Source organism: Petaurus breviceps, unplaced genomic scaffold, assembly GCF_028583685.1.
Source record: "Petaurus breviceps papuanus isolate PSGF00001 unplaced genomic scaffold, PetGlider_PUasm1.0 90903, whole genome shotgun sequence".
In the NCBI taxonomy this organism is placed as follows: domain Eukaryota; kingdom Metazoa; phylum Chordata; class Mammalia; order Diprotodontia; family Petauridae; genus Petaurus; species Petaurus breviceps.
Genome location: NW_027187376.1, coordinates 12,672,013 through 12,696,081, shown reverse-complemented (window position 1 = coordinate 12,696,081; position 24,069 = coordinate 12,672,013). Strand labels below are relative to the sequence as shown.

The following is a 24,069-nucleotide window of genomic DNA, read 5'->3' as shown; positions in this document are numbered from 1 at the left end:
AATCATGGTAGTGAGCTTCAGAGGAGAGGCCCTCCCTTCCAGGCAATGAAGGAAGTGAGGGATAACTGGCTTAGGCAGCCCAAGAGAGGATGGGGAATCCAGGCACAATAGAGTTAAGAGACACAATGTATCTGATGTCAATGGGTCTGGCACAAGTTTGGGAGCCCAGGCACCAAGTTAGGAGCTAGACCGACGAGACCACATTTCCAAGTTCATTCTTCTGGAGCACTTGCCCCTCCCTAACATCTGGAGGAGGAGAAGTGGAATTCGTCTCCGAGGATGTCAATTATGAATAGGAGGGATTTTTCCCCCCTTTTTTTTTCCTTTGAGGGACCTCTGGGCTGGGGATGGAGTAGAGTACTGGATTTCCTGAGTGATTCCCGTTGGATTGAAATGCCTTCTGGAACTCTGTGATTAATAGACGAACGTACTGACTGGCTAGTGTAGGTCTGGGAAAGGAAGCGGAGATGGGGAGGGGCAGGGGCAGGGGATGGGGCAGGAGGAGGGTACAGCCAGAGCGGGAGGGGCTGGCGGGCCGCAGGCCGCCCGGTGGTGACTGGGGGGAGGTCTTTGTGAGTCACATGATAAGCACTCTAAGGGGGAGGGAGTAGAAGAGGAACTCTTCTGTTGATTGGTTCTTAGTCGCCAGGTGACCCAGAGGCATTCCGTGGTTGGCGGGCGGCGAGTTTCCCAGCTCGTTAGGGCGTTTTACCCGGGGAAAAGCGAGGGAGGAGGAAGAGGAGGAGGACGAGGACGAGGGAGGGGATCGAGCCGAGACCAGCCCAGCCCTGTGGCCCCGGCTGCGGCGGCGGCTGCGGCCCCTCCTGTGCCTCGCGTGTTCCCACCCCTTTTAAATGAGCCCGATCTATAACTGCCCTCACAGAGTAGGGTGGTGGGAGGCGGCGGCGGCGGAGCAGGAGGAGCGGGCGCGGGAGCGGGAGCGGCGGCGGCGCCGGGTGTTGCGGCCGGGGCGCAGCTGCTGCTGCTGCTGCTGTGCCCGAACCGAGCCGCGGTCTTCAGCCGTGCGGGAAGGAAGAGGCGGTGGACTAGGGGCGGACATGGGCCGCCCAGCCCGGGCATAGCTCCGGGGCTGCCCATGCCCGGCCCCGCCATTGTTGGGGGAGGGGGCGGCGGCGGCGGCAGCAGTAGCGGAGGCAGCGGCACCGGCGGCGGCAGCTAACCCGGGGCGGCGGACGGGTCGCAGGCAGGCGGGCGGGGAGGGCGGACAGAGCGAGGCGGGGGTGAGCCGCAGGACGCGAGGGCCGGGGGGCCGAGGGGGTGTCCCATGGGGAACACGTTGACCTGTTGCGTGTCCCCGGATGCCAGCCCCAAACTCAGCCGGGGTGCGGGGGCGGCGGGGCCGGAGCGCCGGCTGGATGCCTACGACGCGGCGGCCGGGGACACGGTGCTGGCGGCCGCCGAGCCCAAGGAGACGGACTCGGCGGGAGGCGAGGGACCGCACCTGCAGCACATCAGCGACCGAGAGTTTCCCGACGGTAAGCCCCCAGGCCCGGCGCCGCCGCCGCGAGTCCGCCGCCCGCCGCGGGATCTGGGAGGGCGAGGCGGCGCTGCCCGGCCCTCCCTCCCCGGGCCCTTTCCCTGCCCCTGACGTGGGACTCGGGAGCCTGGCGGGGCACCCCTCTGCGCACACGTGTGTGAAAGTAAAAGTGAGCTCCCTTCACCCCCTGACCGAGCTTCCGTGTTGTGAGCATCTAATCTTCGCGCCTTGCTGGTGCCTGGGCAGAGCCTGGAAGGAGAATGAAACCTGCCCTTTCCCCCTTTTTCCTCCCCGCACTCATTCACCCACTTCCCACTGGTAACATTTCAGTCCATTTGTCCCAGGGATGAGTTGCAAAAAGATTGTCCTCTCAGAAATCACAGATCCTTCTGAAAAAAGAAAAAGGCTAATATATTCCTAATTAAATGCTTTTTGAATGAATGTAGATGATGGATTGTAAACTTTGAGGGAACTGAGTCAAATTAGAATTTGACTGAGAAAAGTTGAAAGTGGATTCACTCCAGTTGCGGCTGGTAAAATCTCAGCCCACCTGTCCCAAGGTTGAACTGCAAAAGATTGGCCTTTCGGGTAATCACATCTTCTGAAAAACAAAAGAAAACATGAAAGTTGAGGTACTGGGCAGCCTTGCACATCAGCCCTGATTAAATCCTTGTTGACCGATTGGAGGTGATGGAATGTAAACTTTTAGGGAACTTTAAAGTCAAATTAGGATTTTGCTGAAAGGGGTTGAAAGTGGCAGAGAGGATTGTAGCAGTGAAGAGGGGGGTGATAAATTAGGCTGATCCTATCTGTATTAACATTGAAGGAAGGAAGGAAAAGGTGGGGATAATAGTTTAAAATAAACAAAACATAGCGTGTGAAATGTCACTGCTACAGCTGGACTGAAAGCAGTTGATAACACAAAGGAAATGAGTCCCATTGAAAGCCCCACTTTGACATAGCTGTTCCATTTTAGTCCTTCCATACCCAGACTACACCCACATGATAAACTACATTGGAGGTAAGTTGCTGAAATCATTTTGGCCATAATTAGACTAAACTTCTAGAGTTCATTTTTTTCCAGAGTTTATTCTATACTTTTTGAAAATTTTGATCCCTTGAACATAAATTCAAATCCTTATAATGATTTGTAATTTTCCCTATACTTTGGAAGTTCTGAACTCTCCCTCTCCCTCACTTCCCAGACAAAATTATTAGAAATTTCCAAAATTTTCCACTAAAACAACATTTTTACTGTTTTGAGGGATACCCTCATTCTTTTTGTTTCAAAGGATAGCTTTGCTTGCATAGCATAGAAGGCATTAATTTTCAAATATGATGTAAAAATAGATCATTTCTCCTGGAGGTCTGTAAAAGCAATTTAAGGAGGAGATTTCTTGGCCCTGTTTCCCCATTTGCCTTTTTGAAATAAGCAGGAAAGCATCCTAGCTCTGTGTGGGGAATGTGTCTTAGTAAGTGCTTCAGTTCATGCACAAAACTCTTATTTGAAAGTTTCTCTCAGTTGATAATCTCATTCCTTTATAACATTGAAGAAACAATACTTTACTTTTTGAATAGGATTTATTGGGTTTATTGCCCTTGATTCTTGTGATAACCTTATAGAATAAATATTTATCCCCACTTTGCAGATGAGAAGATTAAGTAAGGCTCAGAAAGACTTACACGGGTATTGAGATGCCTATTGCTGTGTTCTTTTGAGTTCGAGGGAGTGAACCAGAGTTCTAGAAATGATGTACAGGACCGTTATCAGGGTTTCCCCAGTTTCTTTTTGGCTTTATGGATTTATAATTAGTTATGAATAAATTAACAAAAGGTAAAGATTATATAATTGTGGTAAAAGGGTGTTTACTGAGTTAGCCCCCTCTAAGGTGGATTTATAACAGATCATCTTAGATACAAGATAATAGTAATAATAGCTTAATATTTATGCAGTTCATTAAGGTTTGTAAAGTGCTTTACATATATTATCACATTTGATCTTCACAACAACCCTGTTAGGTACCATTACTCCCATTTTATAGATTAGGAAATATAGAATGAGAAAAATTGTGACTGGTCCAGAGTCACACTGCTAGCTAGTGTCTGAGGTCCAGTGCTCAATCCATGGTACCTCCTAGTGGACTACCATAATGGTCCGTTACTATCCAGACCATGTCTCTCAAACCTAGCTTCTGTAGTGGAATATCATGTGGTTCTTAGAGCAATAGTGAAAAGGACTAATACACAGAAATAATAAACATTAATAAAAATGTTCAAATCCACAATGTTTTATACAACTTTATTATTAGATACTTGAATATTATAATCACATAACTTTTTTATTGGACTTTGATACTTTTTGCCTTTTCAGAGAAATCATTTTAGGAGTATGGCCTGTATTCATACTAAAATGGTATCTGTTCAATATTGGCTTAAAAATGGAAGTAAAACTGAATGACCATCATGGAAGAGAGTAACCATTTGTTAATTTTTTTCCACTTAATTTCTTAATAAGTAGGAAAGGCAAATACAAATTCTTGTATAGTTCGATTAATTTGAGGCAGTATGGTGAAGCGGAAAGAATGCTGTATTTGGAGTCAAATTCTGACTCTGCCACTTACCACCTGGGTGAATTTGGGCAAGTCTTTTAAATTCTTTTGGATCTCAGTTTCTTATCTCCAAAATGAGGAGTTCTTTGACTAGATGACCATTGAAGGTCCCTCTCAGTTCTAAGTCTGTAAACCTATGGATTCTGTACTTTATGAATAGTTTCACTGTATGAAATAATCAAGAATATTCAGGATCATGAACTATGTTGAAAGGAGAAATTAGATAATCATTTTATCTTAGTGCAGCTATCAGCATACTTATACACCTCAGAGTAGAGGGCAGGTAAGAGAAATGTAATTTGAAGAAAATACAGTATGAATTCACATTTTAAAAATTGTCCATCTAAGGAGACCCAAAGGGTTTTAAAAACAAAATTGACACTCTTACAACTCATTCAACCCAAGTTGATAAGTTGTGACAAATTACATGGAAAGCTTGGAGAAAAGTCACGTTTTTAAGAGTTTTACAGGTAGAAGGGGACTTAGGAAATGAAGTTTAGTTCAGTCCTGTGGTTCATACTATAATGATAAACCTCCCAGAGATGCAATAGACATCATACTCAGTTCTCAAAAAACTGGGATGATAGCATACTATAACAGTATATCCGTGCAGATTTTGTCTAATACAGCCATAGCTTTACTTCCCAGGTAGGAGTTAGAGAATTAAGTTCTGTGGGGCATAGTGGATAGAGAGGTCTCTGAATCCATAAGGGCTGACTTCTAATGCCAGCTGTTGACCCTTGCTGGTTCTGAGACCCTGGGCAAGTCACTCACTTTACCTCTCAGTGTTCCAGAGAGCTCTTTAAGACTAGGTTGCAGAAAAGATACCAGCTCAATTATGTAGAGGGAGGAGCTTTACCTGGGAGCTCCCTATAGGTCTGTGTTTGGTGACAGAGAAAATAGAGAGGTGGGCCAGCTTTAAGTCTGGCTTCAAACACATTCTGGCATTTTCAGAAAAGGTGTTAACTTGCATTGGTAGGTGGAGTTTCTCATCCAGGGTGTTCCTTGTACCATGAAAATTCTAGGTCCGGTCCCTTTTTCTGTTCATTGCCCTTGGAGTCAAAAATTGTGGGTATGGATTATATTATTCCCTTTGTTAACTATGTAACCTTTGTCATGAGAAGTCAGAGAGGGTTCAAGTGACTGAAAAACAATTTTCTTTGAAATGCCGCATAATAAAGCAGATCACAGTATGGCAAAATTTTGACCCATTACATTGGTAAAGGTACAGGTATGTGAAATATTGCTGTTTAGGCATTTCAGTTACGTGACCTCATCTGGGTGTTTTTGTTTTTTGGCAAAGACTGGAATGATTTGCCATTTCCTTTTCTAGCTCATTTTGCAGATGAAGAAACTGAGGCAAACAAGGTGAAGTGACTTACCCAGGGTCACACACCTACTAAATGTTTGAGGCTGGATCAGGACTCAGGAAGATGAGTCTTCCTGACTCCAGGCCCAGCATTCTACCTACTGTGCCACCTAATGAAATACAAGTTTTTATTAATAATCATAGCTAACACCATGTAGTACTTACTGTGGGCTAGGCACTATGCTAAACTTTTTACAAATATCAGTCTGTTTGATCCTCACAACCACTCTGGGATGTAGGTGCTATTAATATCCCCGTTTTACAGATGAGGAACTGAGGCAAACAATCTATGTTACTTTCCCTGGCTCACATAGCTAGTTAAGGGTCTGAGACTGAGTTTGAACTCTGAGTCTTTCTGATTCCAAGCCCCATGCTCTATGCACTGCACCACTTTGATGAATGGGCTGGGCATACTAGAGAAAAGTAAAGACTGCCTGTAGTGTTTTATATCAACTGACTTAATGACTGTTAAAAATGTTTTCCTCTATACCTGACTTTTAAAAATAATTATTTTTTAGCTTTTAGTCAATTCTTTAAAAGCGATGAGAAAAACTTAATCTGTTTCATTACTTGTCTACCACACTTGATTTTTGGACTGCCCTTTAATCTCCATAGAAACAAAATCAGTAGAATGTGTAAAAAGTGCCCATGTTTTCCCCCCATTTTTAATTTCTTCACCTTATTTTAGATGATTTGTTTCCTTGGAAACTAAAACTGAAAGAACTACTTTGCCATCAAATATTTCAGCATCCTTTTTGTGCTAAAGAGCTCTATTATTTTGAGAGAGGCTTTATGGACTGTTGAAAAAAACATGACCAGGGTTAATAGACCCATGTTTTGGTCCTTGCAAGGATACGTATAGCTGTGAGACCATAACTAATTTCTCTGTCTCCAAAATGTAATTTCGTGAAGTATTGCCCCCTGTAGAAGTTGTGGGACATATCAGCAAAGGCCTCTGCTTTTCTTTTCCCCTCTCTTTAGCGCTTAATGCTTTTCCAGTGCCACTTTATAAGGTTGTCCTGAAGAATAAGTAAAATAATGTAATTGAAAGTGCTTTGTAACTGTAAAGTGTAACATAAAAGCTGCAATTATTATTTATCCAAAGTCATTCTTTGAATGCCACTTTGTTTCTTTAAAAGAGATAGTCTTTTACATGTATTTTACTTTGATCTTTCTGTAATTTTTAATCTATTCTTTTAACCACTAGTTCATTAGTTTTTCTTTTTATCCTAGTACCATAGAAATATAGCTGATAGTACCATTGTTCATGTTAGAGTTTTGGGCCCTCACCTTACATGGATACAGCTTACATGGATTTAATAACTATGTGACTTTGTGGCTAGTAATGATAGAAATCTTGGAATTGGCTAATTTTTAAAGGATAAAGAGCTAAAAAAAATAGGTGCCTTTCCTGGCTATCTGTTATTCCCAGTAGCTATTGTTGAACAAAAAAGAAAAGCAACCTCAAAAACAAATGTTGGGCATTTTTTTCATCATCAATTCACACATTTCAATTTAAGCAGCCTCTACTCATAGTAAATAAAACTAGGTTGGCAATTTTGTAAGAAATTCCCACAAAGCCAGTGTTCCACTCTCTGTTAGCTCTTCCACTACCCATAACGACAGCTAGAGAGAATTGAAACATTTAAAAAGTGAACTTTACATCTTGTAACTAGTTAGCTTGATTTGGAGAGGGGATGCATAGAAATGCAGTAAGTAATGAACTTTGTCTTGCATTTATAACATTGTAGTGTAGTCAGAAACTACAAAAATCTTTGTTTTTAGAGAAAAAATATATAAGGGGAAATAATAAGGTGTTAAAAGTATTATCTCCCCCAGGGATAGGGCAAGACCTGAAAAAGTCTCATCTCCCTTTCTTGAACTAGAACCATCAGAAAGAGAAAAATGAACAACTGTATTTCTGGTGACTAAATAAAACAGACTTTCTTGAAAAACATTAATTCCATTAGTCAGATTTTTCTACTTTATAACTGAATGGAGATTTCTTCATTTCCCTCTTTATAGCCTTCCCCCTCTTGATCTCATCTTTTCCTGGGGATTCATTGATCATTGCATTATAGATAATTTCTAAATTTCTAGTCAGAATTCCCATCCTGCATTGCCAACTGCCTTCTAAACATCACTATTAATACACGTCCATTGGCATCTCAAATTCAACATGTCCAAAAGTGAATTCATCATCTTCCTCTTCCTTCAGTAGGTCATCTGGGTAGCATTATTAAGAGCCATTAAAGCTCCAGACATTGTGAAGAAAGAAAGACAGAACACAAAGGCAAAAGTCAGTCCCTACTGGAAAGGAGAAGTTAGGTCACAGTGCTGTGGAGAGAGCCCTGGATTTGGAATCAGGAAGCTCCAAGTTCTTCATCTGTAAAATGGGGGCAGTAATAGCTCTGCCTTCCAGGGTAATTGTGAGAATAAAATGAGAGAGTAAAGCACTTGGAGAACTTTAAAGTGCTCTATAAATGCAAATTAGTGTTAAACTTGACTCACTTCCAAACTTAACATAGCTCTATCTTGTCAACCTCAGCCTGTAACCCCAGAAAATCATGTTTTACTCTTCCAATTCCTTTACCTCTCTCCTTCTCTACTTGTGTTAGCAACCTTAACTCAGGCCTTTATTCCCTTTCATCTGTACCTTCTAACTAGTTCCTTTCTCTATAGCTGCCAGATATTATTCTTATGTCAGAGCTCTGACCCTGTTACTCTTGGTCATAAATCTTCAGTGGTTCCTTATTGCTTCTAGGATAAAATATACTCTTAAACTCTTTATCTGCAATTTAAAGCCCTTTCACTTTGGTTTCAACCTACCTTTCCCACCTTGTTTGACCTCTCTTCACTCCTCCTCCCCTTTCTTTTAGCAAATCTGGATACTAGTTCCCTGTTAAGTTGCTCCCTGAGCTCCAGTCATCTCTTCTTTCTCTGCCTTCTAACAGATTCCCTCTGTTCCCTCCCTCCTGCCTGGAGTGCATTCTAACTTTTGCTTCTCTGCATCAATATCTGCCTGCCTGTGCATGTGCCTGTCTGTCTGTGCACTCGTCCTGGGGCTGCTGCCTCTGAATTCTCATCTGAGTCTTGTTGTTAGTGTTTTCTTCCTCATCACTCTATCTTGTGTTTTACTTGTTTGTGTTTGTATCTCTCTCCTCCCCGCAGTAGAATATAAATTCTCCTTAGACCAGGGATTGAGATGTCCTTTAGGCTGGTGGAGACTGCCTAGAGATAATTGGAAGTCCTAGTAGCTGATGAGGTTACCTAGAGAGGGAAAGGAGAAGACAGTTCATGACAGCCTTGAGTTACCCCCACTGTTAGGGGGCAGGATTTGGATGATGAACCTACGAAGGAGAAGAGAAGAAAGTTTTCTTGGTTTAAAAAAAAAAAAAAAACAAAGTGTAGGTTTATAAATGGAGGATAACAAGTAGGCCAGTTTGATTAAACATAGATACATAAAGAAAATCAGGAAATCCAAATGGAGAGTTAAGGTAGTGGCAGATGTTAGAGGTCTTGGATGTTAGGTAAGGGAGTTTAAGCTTTATTTTATATAGGGCGGGTAGATGGTATAGTAGATAGAGTGTGCTGGGCTGAGGTCAGGAAGATCTGAGTTCAAATCTAGCCTTGGATGCTTACTAGTTCTGTTTACTCCAATTTCCTTTTATATAAAATGGGGAAAATAATAGCACCCATCTCCCATAGGTTGGCCTGTGATAGTATAGTATGTGCCCTGATAGGTCCTCTCAAGTTAGAAAGGATTTGCATATGAGCCTAGTGAGAGGCTTTGCCTTTATTACATGCAACCTAGCTAAATTTGTAGAGGTTCACCAAACACTGTTTTGCTTTAACTCCTGTAACTTTTTTTTTTTTAAGCACTTGGGGTTAAGTAACTTGCTCAAGGTTACACGGCCAGTTTTCTGGGTGTGGTGGTAAGTATCTGAGCCCGCATTCAATCCCAGGTCATCCAGACTCTGGGGCCGGTGCTCTTATGCACTGAGCCACCTGGTCGCCCCAACTCCTGTAACTCTTGTAGTTTATTAAAAAAAAAAAACACAATTCTGCTTCTGCAGTGACTGGCAGAATGGTTAAAAAGGGAGCAGCCTTCTAGGAGGCTGTTCATAAGGATCAAATGAGTTAACATGTAAAGCACTTTGCAAACCTTGAAGAGCTACACAAATACTAGCTGTGAACCACATCAAGGCCTGCCTCTGATTCTAGAAGCTTAAGAGTTTTTTTCTTTGGGGAAATAACAGTTTCAAGGATATGTTTGAGTTGTAAATGCTTTATTTTTGACTCAGTTGAGGGTTTCCAACAATAGGACCTGGAATATTCAGGGCCTGCTGAGGTATTCAGTTTGAGGTTAGAGGTAACCAAATTTCATTTGATACATTCCTTGAATTCCTGAGAAAAGAGATACCTTCAGCTTTTTCCCCACACAATAATGACTGCCACCCAGGTGTCTAGGAGAGACTGACAAGTATCTTCGCTCTTATTTTTCTAGCAGTGGGCTCCAAATACATGCCATATAGTTCATTTCTAAAGAAGAGTTACTTGAGTATTAAGGCAGCCTCTTTCTTTAGTGCTGTGAATCCAATTGTCTGTTGAGTATTTAAATTGCTTCCAAACATTAAAGATACTACTATTCATCCCTCCTAGAATTATTCGATAGTAAAAACGGAATAAAATAAGAAAGTTTCATTTATTATTACATTATGGTCTATTTTCAAGATAATTCAAAGAAATTTCTATACCAGAAGTAATAGTGTAATACAGTATTCATATACATAGAGATGGTGAATACTTCATTTAATTTAAACTGCATTCTTTAAACTGTAATATATTTACTAGCTCTGGTACATATTTACTTATATCAAATGGGTTTTGAGGTGTAACATTACTATTACTCTGTGGCACTAACAGAGAAGAACTCTTTATTCTAAATAATAGCATAGAAGTTGAAAAACAGCTTGAAATCCTGTGGTTCTGTGTAAGAAATAATTTAAGCAAGAATCCGTTTCATCTTTTGTATTTTCTTTACCTGGGCTAATCGGGAAGGAGATAAAACAAGGTGTCTATTCCTACTTATTAATACTCTAGATTTAGCTATAAAACATCCTACCAATTGTTAAACAAGTATCTTGCATTGTATTCCTTCCCTTAAAATAAGGCACAATACTTTTTAGTATAGTTAATTTTATAGTAAGATTTCATATTAACAGACCCATTAATATAGAATTGGGATAATTCCTGCTGGGCTGAGGTTTACTTTGTTGTATATCTGTTTCTAGATAGATAACTCTGACTCTAGTTGGACTAGATAAACTAAGGTCATTTTCAGCTTTTAAAAATTCTATGAGCCTATGATTTATTTTAAAAATAGTCTAATTCAGACTGACTTTCTACCTCAAATTATTTAAGGTTTGTCATAGGGTGAGAGGGGAATCTTAACGTATGACTTCTTTGGTGTAAGAGACTCCATCCCTGAGTACAGATTGACCATTCTTCTGCTATAGACTTAGAATATTTAAAGCAACTCTTAAGGTTCTGCCTTCCACCCATCAGATTGGCAAAGTTGACAAAAACGGAAAATGGCACATGATAGAGGGGCTTTGGAAAAACAGCGACTTTGGTGTACTGTTAGTAGAGCTGTGAATTGGCCTAGCCATTGTGGAAAGCAATCTGGACCTATGCCCCCAGTGTTACTCAACTCTTACTAAATTTTGATTTAACAATACTATGACAAGGCCTGTCGCCTAAAGAGATCAAAGAAAGAGGAAATGGACCCCTATGTGCAGAGATATTTATATCAGCTTCTTTTATGTTGACAAAGTACTGGGAACTAAGGGGGTCCCCATCAAGTGGGGAATGGCCAAACAAATTATGATATGTGAATGTAATGGGGCACTATTGTGCCATCAGGAGTTATGAAAAAGGGCAGTTTCAGAGAGATGCAATAGGGTGGCTTGTCTGAACTGATACCAAGAGAAGGAACCTCAACCAGGAGAACAGTTTTTATAGTAACAAAATTAAAAAGAGTTTTGAAAGCCTCTGTTAGTACATTGACCCAGCCACTGTTCCAGAGGTCAGAAGATGAAGCACACTACCTGACTCCACACAGAAAGGTGATGGATGGCCTAAGGCTGCAGAAAAAGACATATATTTGATGGACATAGCCAATGCAGGAAATTGCTTTTCTTGAATGTGTGTGGTTGTTATGAAAGTATTTTTGGTGGTTTTGTTTGTTTTTTTAATTGGATGAGAAGGTGGGAGAGAGAAAAATGGTATTAATCGAAAAATTAAATCAAAAATAATCTTAGGGTATTGCTGGAAAACTGTTAAGTGATTTTCCCCATGGTCATTTAGTTGATTTCAGAGGCACAACCCGGATTTTCCTGACTACAGGCTGGGTACTATATCCATTTTTTTTTTCCTGTATACTCAATTTTTTTTTTATATTTGAATATTTGATTTTAAAACTTTCAATTCCAGATTCATTCCCTTCCCCCCCTGTCACCCACCCCCACTGGGGAGACAAACAGTTCAGTATAGGTTGTACATGTGCGGCTAATGCTAAACAATAACATAGTAGATGTATTGTGAAAGACTGACTATATTTCCCTCCCTCCTATCCCACCTCCCACTTGTTCTATTCTCTACTTTGATCCTGTCCCTTTTCACAAGTGGGTGCTTCCAACTTCCCTCCCCCCCAGCCTGCCCTCCCTTCCATCATCCCCCCTCACATCCCCTTCCCCCCTATTCTCCTGGAGGGTGAGATCCCCTATTTAGTGTGTATTTCCCTCCCTCTTCAAGCCAGATTCAATAGGAATAAGGTTGACCCATTCCCTTTTGCCTTCCTATTCTTCCCCTCCATTGTAACCATTTTCCCTTGCCTCTTCTGTATGAGATAGTTTATCCCACTCTCTCTCTCCCCATCTCCTCTCATTATATTCCTCTCACCTCTTAATTTCACCTTTTAAGTATCATCCCTTCCCGTTAAATTGGTCCCGTGCCCTCTATCTATGTATACCTGTAAACGTATATACATACATTCACATATGTATTCATATGCCCCATATAAAGACTATATATATATATATACATATATATATATATATTTCTAATCCCTTCAACTACTGAGAAGAGTTTCATAAGTTACAATTATTGTTTTTCCATGTAGGAATGTTAATAGTTCAGCTTTGGCCAGGTGGCTCAGCGAGCAAGAACACCGGCCCCAGTGCCGGGACAACCCGGATCAAATCTGGGCCCAGACACTCAGCACCACACCCAGAAAAAACAACTGGCCGTGCAACCCCGAGCAAGCCACTCAACCCCAATTGCTTAAAAAAAAAAAATAGTTCAACTTTGATAAGTTCCTTATGATTTCTTTTCCCTGTTTACCTTCTCATGCTTCTTGTATTTGAATGTCAAATTTTCTATTCAACTCTGGTTTTTTCAGCAAGAATGCTTGAAAGTCCTGTATTCCACTGAATGACCATATTTTCCCCTGAAACATGATATTCAGTTTTGCTGGGTAGGTGACTCTTGGTTTTAATCCCAGCTCCCTTGACCTCTGGAATATCACATTCCAGGCCCTTCAATCCCTCAGTGTAGAAGCTGCCAGATCCTGGGTTATCCTGATTGTGTTTCCACAATATTCAAATTGTTTCTTCCTGGCTGCTTGTAATATTCTCTCCTTAATCTGGGAATTCCGGAACCTGGCTATAATATTCCTAGGAATTTTCTTTTTGGGATCTTTTTCAGGAGGTGATTGGTGGATTCTTTCAACCTCTATTTTGCCCTCTTGTTCTAAAACATCAGGGCCGTTTTCTTTGAGAACTTCCTGGAGGATGCTTTCCAGGCTCTTACTTTGGTCATGGCTCTCAGGCAGTCCAATAATTTTTAAATTATCTGTCCTGGATCTATTTTCCAGGTCAGTGGTTTTTCCCATGAGATATTTCACATTGCTTTCTATTCTTTCATTTGTTTGGATCTGTTTAACAGCATCTTGATTTCTCATAAAGTCATTAGCTTCCATTTGCTCCAATCTAATTCTGAAGCAATGATTCTCCTCACTGAGCTTTTGAGATTCTTTTTCCATCTGGCAAATTCGACTTTTCAAGGCATTCTTCTCCTCATTGCCTTTTTGAGCCTTCTTTGCCATTTGAGTCAGTCTGTTTTTTAAGGTATTATTTTTCTCAGTCAGGCTGTTGACTCTCATTTCATAATTTTCATGCATTGTTCTCATTTCTCTTCCCAATTTTTCCTCCACTTCTCTTATCTGCTTCTTAAGGTCCTCTATGGCCTGTAACCAGCTCGTATATTCCTTTGAAGCTTTTGGTGCAGGAGTTCCGACTTCACTGTTTTCCTCCTGTTCCATGCCTTGCTCCTTCTTGTCCCCAAAATAGGAGTGTAACGTTGGAATCTTCTGTCTGCTTTGTTTCCTTTGCCTGCTCATTTTGCCACTCAATTATTTGACTTTTGGGCTTTTTGCCACAGTAGGACTCTGCCACCAGACCAGGGGAGTTTTTGTCCCAAATGCTGGGGTTTTCTCAGCTGCCGGAGGTATTAGATGGGTGCCCTCTCTGAGGTCTCCACACGCTCTGGCAAGCTGGACACACACCCCAGGACCTCCACCCTAGACTGCAATCCAGATCCAAGCAGGTTAAAGCAAGAGCGATGACCCCTCAGACTGGTGCTTGGTCCCCCTACACTCTGCAGGCCAGGAGCTGAAGCCGCCACGGGGCGCTGGCAGGATGTGCTGGCGTCTCAGCGGTTTCTTGCTCCGGGGGTAAAAGCCACACACTCCCACTTACTGGTCCCAAAGTCCAGACTGCACTGGCCTCTCACCTTGTCCTTCGTATGTATGTGTTGATAAATCTGGAAACGGCCACAGCTGCTGCTGATCTGGAGTCCCTCTGGCCGGCGGCTGGTCAGGCCTGCCCTGGGGCTAAAGCCTCAGCGTGGTGCTGGGCTCGGCTCCCAGAGTGCTGCGCTGGCTGATTCCTGCCAGCCTGCCGGGCTGTTCTCAGCGGGAGGTTAGCTTCTGTGTCATTTTGTGGGTTCTGCCGTACTATATCCATTCTGCCAGGATTCCTCTCCTTACACTGTTAAATTGGAATTCTATGCAACAGTATAGCTGCTATATGCTATGCAATATGGTATTGCACTTACTGTTTAACATACTTCCATGCAGGCCCCAACTTAGAAGCTGCCTTGTGACATGGAATTGACTCTGAATTCTGGCCTATGATAGTGTAGTATGTGCCCTGATAGGTTCTCTCAAGTTGGAAAGGCTTTGAGTATGAGCCTAGTGAGAGGTTTGCCTTTATGACATGCAACCTAGCTAAGTTTGTAGAGGTTCACCAAACTGTTTTCCTTTAGCTCCTGTAACTCTTATAATTTACTTTAAAAAAGCAACACAATTCTGCTTCTGCGGTGACTGGCAGAATGGTTAAAAGGGGAGCAGCCATTGATTGGGCAGAGGAATGTAGTGGTACGTGAATGTAGTAGATTATTGTATAATAATTAATGATTAATTGTGAAGAATTCAGAGGAACCTGAGACCATTCATATGAACTACCCTCCAAGTGACATAAACAGAACCCAAAGAATAATATGCACAGTGACTGTGATAGCTAGGAAATGTAAACAGACAACACTGCAAGGGAGCTAGACTCTTGAATCATTGTGATAATCTCTTGGTCTTCAAGAAACCCTAGCCAAAACCCAGGCTGGGGCTGAGTGGTTTATATCTTTTATAAGATAGAACACCGTCACTGTATGCAAACTCATTTTTATAAGTTTTCTAATGCAAATTTAAGTGTCTGCCTTTCGGAGTACTTCATAAAACCCTTAGCTTTACATCTGAGCCGCTGTAGAATATTGAATTTATAGAACTGTTGATTATTAGGGGCATCTAGGGTGGCAAATGGATAGAGTGCCAGGGCTGGAGTCAGAAGACTTGTCTTTCTGAGTTCAAATCTGGCCTCAAACATTTAGTAGGTATGTGACCCTGGGCAAGTCACTTAACCCTGTTTGCTCATCTGTAAAACTAGCTAGAGAAGAAAATGGCAAACCACTCCAGTATCTTTGCCAAGAAAACCCCATTTGGGATACAAAGAGTTGGCCTCAGTCTTGTTTCGGTATGCAGTAATAGTTAAACCACTACTAAGAGAAGACAGCTTTACTATATGAAATAAAACAAAGTTAATTTACAGCTTGGTAAAAATAAAATCATTCCACAAGCTTTTATTAAACACTGACTGTGCTAGGCATTGGGTATGTGGTTTCTCCCTTCACATCTCTCCCACATCCTTCTGCCCCTCAAGGGTTCTTATCATCTCATGCCTGGAATATTGCAGTGGTCTGCTGGTATGTGTTCCTGCCTCAAGTTTCTCCCTATTCCATGCCGTCTTCCATTCAGATGTCAAAATCACTTACCTTAAGAACAGGTTGGACCATGTTACCTGCCTCTCATTCACAACTCAGTAAACCCAGGACCAAATGTAAAATGCCCCGTTTGACGTTTAAAATTTGCCTTCACAACCTGACCTTTTCCTACCTTTCCAGGCTTCTTAAATGTTTTTACCATCCACTAACTCTCCCATCTAAATACACTGGCCCACTTTGTGTTCTTCACACAGGTTACTCTACAGCTCTCCTTTTTCTTTGTATAATCGGTCCCACCCCTCCCGACCCTTCCTACTCTGCCTCCTCAGAACCTTTCACTCAAATCCTACCTTCTGTAGAGGGACTTTCCCAGGTCCCTCCTCTTCTCCCAGTGCCTTCCCTCTGAGATTACTACCCATTTAACCTTGTTTATATCTCTTGTATGTATATATGCATGTGATTTGACCCATTGTAGTGTCAGTTCTCTGGATGATATTTTTGCTTTTATGGTGCCCCTGCACATAGTAAGCTCTTAAGTGCTTGTTGACTAAAACACAAAAATGAGACTTGGAGCTTACATTCCACTACTAGGGGAACCTTATTTACACATATGCAAACATAGGATATCTACAAATAAATCCAAAGCGATTATATGGGGGGTAGGAAGACCCTTGGGAGGATGTGGAAGAAAGGTTTGAGCTGAGCCTTGGAGGAAGCTGGGAGCTCTGTGGAACAGAGGTGAGGAGGAAGAATGTCTGCATGTTTGTGGCCTGTGGGGCAGCTGGTGCCATGTGTGGAAATAGGAAATGGAACGTTCAACAGCCAGGTTGGAAACCAGATTGTGTGTGATTTTTGAATACCAAGGAGAGCGAGCTGCTTGTTTATCCTAGGAGTAATGGAAAACCATGCGTGCTGATCAATCAGGGAGTTACATAGCCAGGTCTGTGCTTTAGGTGTGTCAATTGGGTACTGTGTTAGGGATGTATTGGAGATGGGATTCAAGGAAAATCTTTATGTATCAGTGTGAAATAATGCAAAACTCTGGATTTGGAGTCAGAGGACTAAGGTTCAAGTGTCACTGTCATTGACTTTGGCTAAATCACTTTACCTCTATGGGCCTGTTTCCTTGTTTTCAAAAATGAGAAAACTAAACTAGATGACCTCCAAGTGCCCTTACAGCTCTAGATCTGTCATTTTTATAGTTTTGTGGCATGCTCCAAAGCAGAGAACTAGTATTGCGAACAAGACTGGAAACTAAGGAATCGGGTGTAATAGAGACAGACTGGACGAAGACGGTGCCCTGAAATGAGTGTCCCAATGGACAGGCTGTGGGGATAGCGAGTGAGGCACGAATATTTGAATGAGGCAGCTATGTATACTTAGCTCTGATCCTCCTGACTACTTTGCTACTAAATTTACAAGTCTTTTCAACTCTCAACTCAGACAGGAAGCATCTTGTGTACTTCCTGATGGAATAGACACTAACCCTAAGGCATATCTAGTCCTGGGTCTGGAAGTGAGAACAGAGGATCTCTGTTACGGCTGTGGTGGGTACTGAGGTGGCATAGACCGTGTATGATGAAGAACTGGCCGCAGTCACAAACCCCTTTGGTTCAAGGCCTCCCTCAGAAACCAGCTTTGTACACCCTGTTTCCCCTGGTCACTTAGCCTTTCAGTGGCCTCTGTAAGTTGTGGGTCACTTGCTAATTACCATTGGTAGGATTTTATCCTGGGAATTATCATGGAAAGTTTACTTTATCTATGAAATTACTTTATATTGTGTTCCATACCTGTACTTCTCCACCCCTATAAGAAGGGAAGTAGATACATTCTATTATCTTTTGAGGTCAGGCTTGGTCAATAAAATTACAGTGTTCATTTGCACTTTTTTTCCCTTTTCATTCACATTGTTGTCAGTATGAATTTTATTTTCCTGGTTTTTCTTCACTTTATCAGTTCATACAGGTTGTACTGTCAAGCTTTACTTTTCCATTCTAGGTTTCTTCCTTTGATTTGTAAAAGAAGATTACATGAAAACCCCATATTACTTTTTTTGTCTCACTTTTTCCTACAAAACACCTAATCTTGCTATCAAATCAGGTTATATTTTAATAGTTAAACAGTAAATGAAAGGGGTCTTAAAATGCACTTCAGTGTAAAAAAACTTTTTGAAAAAATTCCCAATTCTTAAAGAAAAAAAGCACAATATTAGAAAAATGAAAGCATAATGTAAAAAATCCCTTTTTTCAGAAATATATCTAAATCTAATTGTCAGTGTTCACTTTACTAATAGTTGATGAAACTAGGGTGGTGCAGCCACTTGTTGCTCTTAGCTTATTCACTTGGGAAAAATTTAATAGAGAGAGACATGCTTTTACATTGTAGTGGCTTAAATTTCCATTGTATTAAAATGTTAGTACTGCAAGTGTTAGTGATGTCAGTTAACAGAAGAAAATAAAAGTTACCATGGGAACTATTTGAATATTATATTCTTGTAAATTCATATGCTTAAAAAATTGATTCTGTAGAAAGAAAATGAAATTATGTCTTAAGCCATCCATACTCATTAAATGGTAAACCTTATGTAGCTTTGTAGTGGCAGCCACATTGGCATAACCAGAATGGCTGCTAGCATAGATTCTTAGATCTGCTTTACTGGGAAAGATAGCTATTCAAGGAGTCAGCATTCTTTTTAATTAATTTTCATTCTTAATAAATTAAATTTCATTTAAATAATTTTCATTAAAATAATTTAATTCAAATAATGAATTAATTTTTAATTCATTAGTTCAGGGGAAAAGTCAGCACCCTGAGCTTCAGAGAAAATCCAAACAAAGAAAATAGAGAAAATACAAGCAGAGAAATAAAGACCAATAGACAGGGCTTCTGTCTGAGAAATTAGCACAAATCAGTAGACCAACTCTCTGACCAAGGCAATGCATACATAGTTACCAGACAGAGAAGCACCAACATCTGGGTTTTTCAAAGCAGGAGGGCTCCTTAGGTGGCTACCTAGAGTTTCATCTGGTCAGATCACAAGAACACTCTTCCAGTGAGTGAGCCCCAAAGCAAAATGTTAACTTCGACACGTGTGTGTGTATACACACCCTTTTTAGAGCCAGAGGATATCACAACTCTCATGACTTGGTTCCTAATTAGAAATTATCAGAAGGTGTGAAAGCCTTCCTACAAGCAAACCTCCATCCCCTAAGCAAGCTTCCCTTAATGGACCTCATATGAGGTATATTAATGGGTGGGGAGATCTTATATCCAATTAACATTACAAGCTATCACCTTGACATAATCTGCTTTTTTTCCCCATTTAGAAAAATTAGATAAAAGAAGAATCTTGAGTTGATCTATCTTATCTTTTTGTTATTTATGAGCTTAGATATATTATCGTACATTATTATTATTTACATGTAGCAAATTCTTTATAAATGTGAGGTTCTTACATTTTCTTTTTTTTTTAATCTTTTTCTTTTTGTTTTAATAATACTTTGAAGTTTCATGATTGATTCCTCTTTGGTTTATTCAGGTTTTTAGGCAGTCTCTGGGGTAACCTTTTAGTACTTTCTCATTTAAGCTATTCTTCCTTTTTTTTTTTTTTAAGCTTTTTCTTCAAGAACTTTTATTCATTTTTTAATCTCTCCATTTTTTTTCCAGGTACTTATATAGTCCTTGTGGAAATTTCATATTTTTCTTTAACTCTCTGCTTGGAGTTGCTGTGGTATTTCTCATTCTCCAGATCTCTAGATATGTAACAGTTTTTTTATGCTGGTGGATATTTTCTTTGATTTTCTTAACTTTCCAAGTTTAATTTCTGATTTGAGGGTTTTGTGCCAGGGCCAAACTGTGCTCCTTTCTGTGCTTTTCAGGGGTTAATTCAGTTTTTTCATCTGCTGGGATTCCCTGATTATCTGGCTGATCACTTCCAGAGTTAGGCCAAGTGTATCTTCAGGGTCTTTCTAGTTTCTCAGAACTGATCTCTGCCTCTACTCCAACACTTCCAGGCTGCTGGGGCTTTCTCAAGGAAGCCCACTACTCTTTCACTTTTGATGCTTATGAACACGTTTTCTAGCTTGCTAAAGTCCCTTACCAGAAGCTCCCAGGTTTCTATCAGCTTCCTGTAACAGTTTTGCAATGGAAGAAGTCACTGTAGTTTCTCATTGAATTTCTTGATCATTTTTCAGTCTAGTATAGAAACTTCAAGATTTTGCTAGCATGGGAGTTGGGTGGCTTATCTTCCTTTCTTGGGAGGAAGCTCCCATGAAATTACTTTCTTACCCAGTGCAAGCTACTGAGTCTTCAATAAATATGATCTGCTCTGATAAACATATATTCTGATTGCATGTAGTTGTTGTCTCATGTTGGAGATTTATAGTATTTATGATTTGGTAGAAATTACATATTTGTTTTACATAGAGCTAACCAGAGCAAGTTGAACTTGATTTTTAAGCCTTTGTGATTGAGTTGCTTCCTTAAAATTTTTTTTTTAACTTACTGGTAATGTTAAGCCCTTTAGCGTTTTTCTGAGAATTGCTAATTGAGTTGTAGGTGTCAAAATCCAATTTTATTTGTTAGACATCGAATTAACCAAAGTTTATTTTAAATGCTTCCTTCTTTAGTCTAGATCAGCCCTTTAGTATCTTTTAAATATAATTTGTCAAGAGTGGTCTTTTGGGCTTATTCCTCTTGATATATTTGATAGTTGATATGGATAGAGAGGTATGGCAATTTTCTATTATCTAAATACATAATCCCATACTGTTGAGTGCCCTTGGCAGCACTGTCCCTTAAAGGGATGGGAGCTGCCCTTCTTACTGCCTCAGTGAGCGGATTTGGACTGGTTCCGTTTCATATGATGTGTTATAGCAGACAGCTGTTATAAGGGTCTGCTTTCAGCTAAGGTCAAGTCCAGATCTCTAGGGAATCTGTGGTAGGCAGAAATAATTCTAGGGTCACCCAAGGATTCAAATTGTTTTGAAGAAGTTCTGACCTAAATTTAATATGTAGATTATTTCTTCTGTATTCCCTTTTCTTGTCTGTGTGAGCCCAAATATTGGACTGTATAGTGCCATGGTATTCTATATTAATCCTCTTTATGTACATGTGCTACTTTCCAACCAGGGCCTCTTTGTAGTCACTGTACTCAGCTTGATATTTTCTGCCTCCATGCCTGGGATGCCAGGCATCCATGCCTCATTCACTTCTTAGAATCCTTGCTTTCCTTCTGTTTAATTCAGGTGCCATCCTCATAGGAAGCCAAGCTTTACATGATTTCCACCTACTGTTTTGTGGGTTTTTGGGGGGTTGTTGCCTCTCGCTTTCCCCTTCTCCCCTTTTCCTCTTTTCTCCCCCCTTTTCTTCTCCTTTCCTCTCCCTCTCTCCCCTGTTTTCCCCTCTCCCTCTCTTCCTAACCCCTCTTCCTTATTCACTCCTTTCCCTCTTCCCTCTTTCTCCCTCTCCCCTCATTCTCTTCCTCACTTCTCCTTCTGTGTTCCTTTCTCCTGCCCCCCCAATAAATTTGTATTTATTTATTTTTTGTTTCCTTTCCTTCCCCACTGTTGAAATAAGCTCCCTGAAGACAGGTACTGTTTTCTAATTTGTCTTTGTATTCCTACCACCTAACACAGTGCACTTTACAAATTAGGTGCTAATTTATGAGATTGAATGTGGTGATCCTAATTTTCAAAATCTGGATATTGATATTATTTGACAAGGATTCTTTTTAAGGAATCCTAGGAAACTAATAGGTCATTAGTGCAACTGTGCCAACTCCAGATTGATAGTCTTACAGCACAAATTTCTGATGACATCTAAGCCTATAAGCCTAACACTTAACAATCCAGCAAATTGTTTATAGCTTTTTTTGTGCTAAGACAGTCTCTCATGGCTATGTGTGGGTGTCATTGAATGCTTGGCATATGTTTCAGTTAAGGGGGCATGCTTTATGCTTGAAGTTTTATTTCTCTTTCCACATTTTTAATGGATTTCTCAATGTTTGTCTTGAGGTCAGCCTCAAGTCAGAGGTGTGCTGCTCTGCTCCCAATCCTACTTTGACTTAATCTGCATCACTATCAGTTATTCTTTATGAACCTGTTTACGTTTTTAGCCTGTACCACTTCTGGGGTTAATGAATCTTCTATGTTTATTACTTACACTGCATAAAGTATAAAAATTTTAGAATATTTCCAAAATTATCCTCTTTTCCATGTAATAACTTTTAATGTTTCAAGTTTTGGTGAACATGGTAGTGTTCATTTCATCAGTTTTTATATTTATAGATATAATTTACATCCTTCCCCCCAAGATTTGTCTTTGGAAATTGGAGAATGAGTCCTAAACTTTTAGTTTCTTGACATACAGTGCACTTACAGCTGCCTTTCTCTTGGTCTTATGTCATTTGATTTTTTTTTAAAGGGTTTTTATTGATATGTTTTATTTTTATATTGCTTATACCTCTGTATTCCTCCTTGTCGCCCAGAGAGCCATCACTTATAACAAAGAATTTTCTTCAAACGAGGAAGAAGAGGAAAAAATTCAACAAAACCAGTCAACACATTTTTAAAATTCATTTATTTATTTTGGAGGGGGGAAGGCTGGGCAATTGGGGTTAAGTGACTTGCCCAAGGTCACACAGCTAGTAAGTGTTGTGTCTGAGGCTGAATTTGAACTCAGGTCTTCCTGACTCCAGGGCCGGTGGTGTATTCACTGTGCCACCTAGCCACCCCAACACCATTTTTTAAAATGACATGATATATGTGGTGTTCCACAACTGTGAACTTCAACCTTCACTATGGGTCTTTTCCATTTCTTTTATGTTGATCTTGAAATTTGGCATTGAGGAGTACACATGGTATTATTTCCAGTGAAGGATTAGATATACCATGGTTTTATACAGTTAGAATAAAAATTTCTGGTTTTCAGTAATCTTTTGAATTAATTTCTATTTTTTGTAAAACTACATTAGCACATCATTCTTATCTACTTATTTCTAGATCCCTTTTCTAGAATATGGATCCTATCATCAGACCCTTTGGTCAATCTTTTTTTTTTTTTTAAGTCAGATTTACAATATGAATTTATCCGAATCTGTGAGTTGATATATATAATCCCTACATGAACAAGAATTTCCTCTACACACATACTAGTTGTGTGACCTTGGGCAAGTCACTTAACTCCAATTGCTTTGCCTTCCCTCTTCCAAAAAAAAAGAACTTCCTCTATAAAATGCTCAACAAGTGGTCATCCACTCTGCTTGAAGTGCAGTTCCAGTAAGGGGGAAACTCATTACTTCTAAAGTAGCCCATTTCTTATTTCGAATAGCTCGAATTGTTAGGTTTCTCCTTATTTTAGTACTAAATCTACTTCTTCAGTTTTCACCCATTGCTCCTAGGTCTGCCTTTTGGGGAAAAACAGGACAAGTTTAATCTTGGTACTTGGCAAACATCCTGTTTGCTTTCCTGTGGACAGTATCTCATCAGTAGGTTGTAATATTCCAAAATAACCAAAATACTCCAGATGTGGTCTGGACTAGGACAGAGAACTGGATACTAGGCCTTTCACTATTGCCTTTCCTAATGCTGCCTCATTATAGCTCTGGCTTTGGACTGCCATCTCACACTCCTGCCTCATGGAACTGATAGTCTATTGAAATACCTACATCTTTTTTTCTGACAGTTTGTAACTTAACTACACCCACTCCATCTTATACTTAAGAAATTGATTTAAATTTCATAAGGCTGTATTTATCCCTATTAATTTTATTCAATTCCAATGATCTAGCGCCTCTGAAACTATTTTAGTATCCTGACCTATAATCCAAAATATGAGCTGTTCCTCTAATTACTCCAGGGGTGGCTAGGTGGTGCAGTGAATAGAGCACAGGTCCTAATGTCAGGAGAACCTGAGTTCAAATCCAACCTCAGACACTTAACACTTACTAGCTGTGTGACCTTGGGCAAGTCACTTAACCCCAATTGCCCTGCTTTCCCCCTTCCAAAAAGAAAAATAAAAGGAAGAAAGTTTTACGTTCAGTACAAATTTGACTGGCCGTGTGGTTTAAGACTTGAAATTACTTTATTCGTCAGCATCTTCTTCTGAGAGCTCAAGTGATTTGTCCAGCCACAGAGATGGCATGTGTCAAGACACAAGCCTTGAGCCCTAGGGTTTTTGGGGTTTTAGGGTTTTTTTTT

The 24,069-nt window shown here is 40.5% G+C and overlaps 1 protein-coding gene across 4 annotated transcripts in view; it reads left to right on the top strand.

The window, feature by feature from the left end:
- The first annotated feature begins 317 nt into the window (after nt 1-317).
- The window catches only part of CCNYL1 (cyclin Y like 1), a 67,869-nt gene continuing 44,117 nt past the window's right edge, over nt 318-24,069 (top strand). For 3 of the 4 annotated variants that reach the window (XR_011165890.1, XM_069075261.1, XM_069075263.1), the window contains exon 1: nt 1,271-1,496. Coding sequence is in view for 2 of the 4 variants with exons in the window: in XM_069075261.1 (XP_068931362.1) it covers nt 1,286-1,496 (211 nt within the window). In the remaining 2 variants the exon portion in view is untranslated. Of the gene's footprint in view, nt 444-1,270; nt 1,497-24,069 lie in introns of those variants that run through there. The other variant, XM_069075262.1, reaches the window with a different exon arrangement.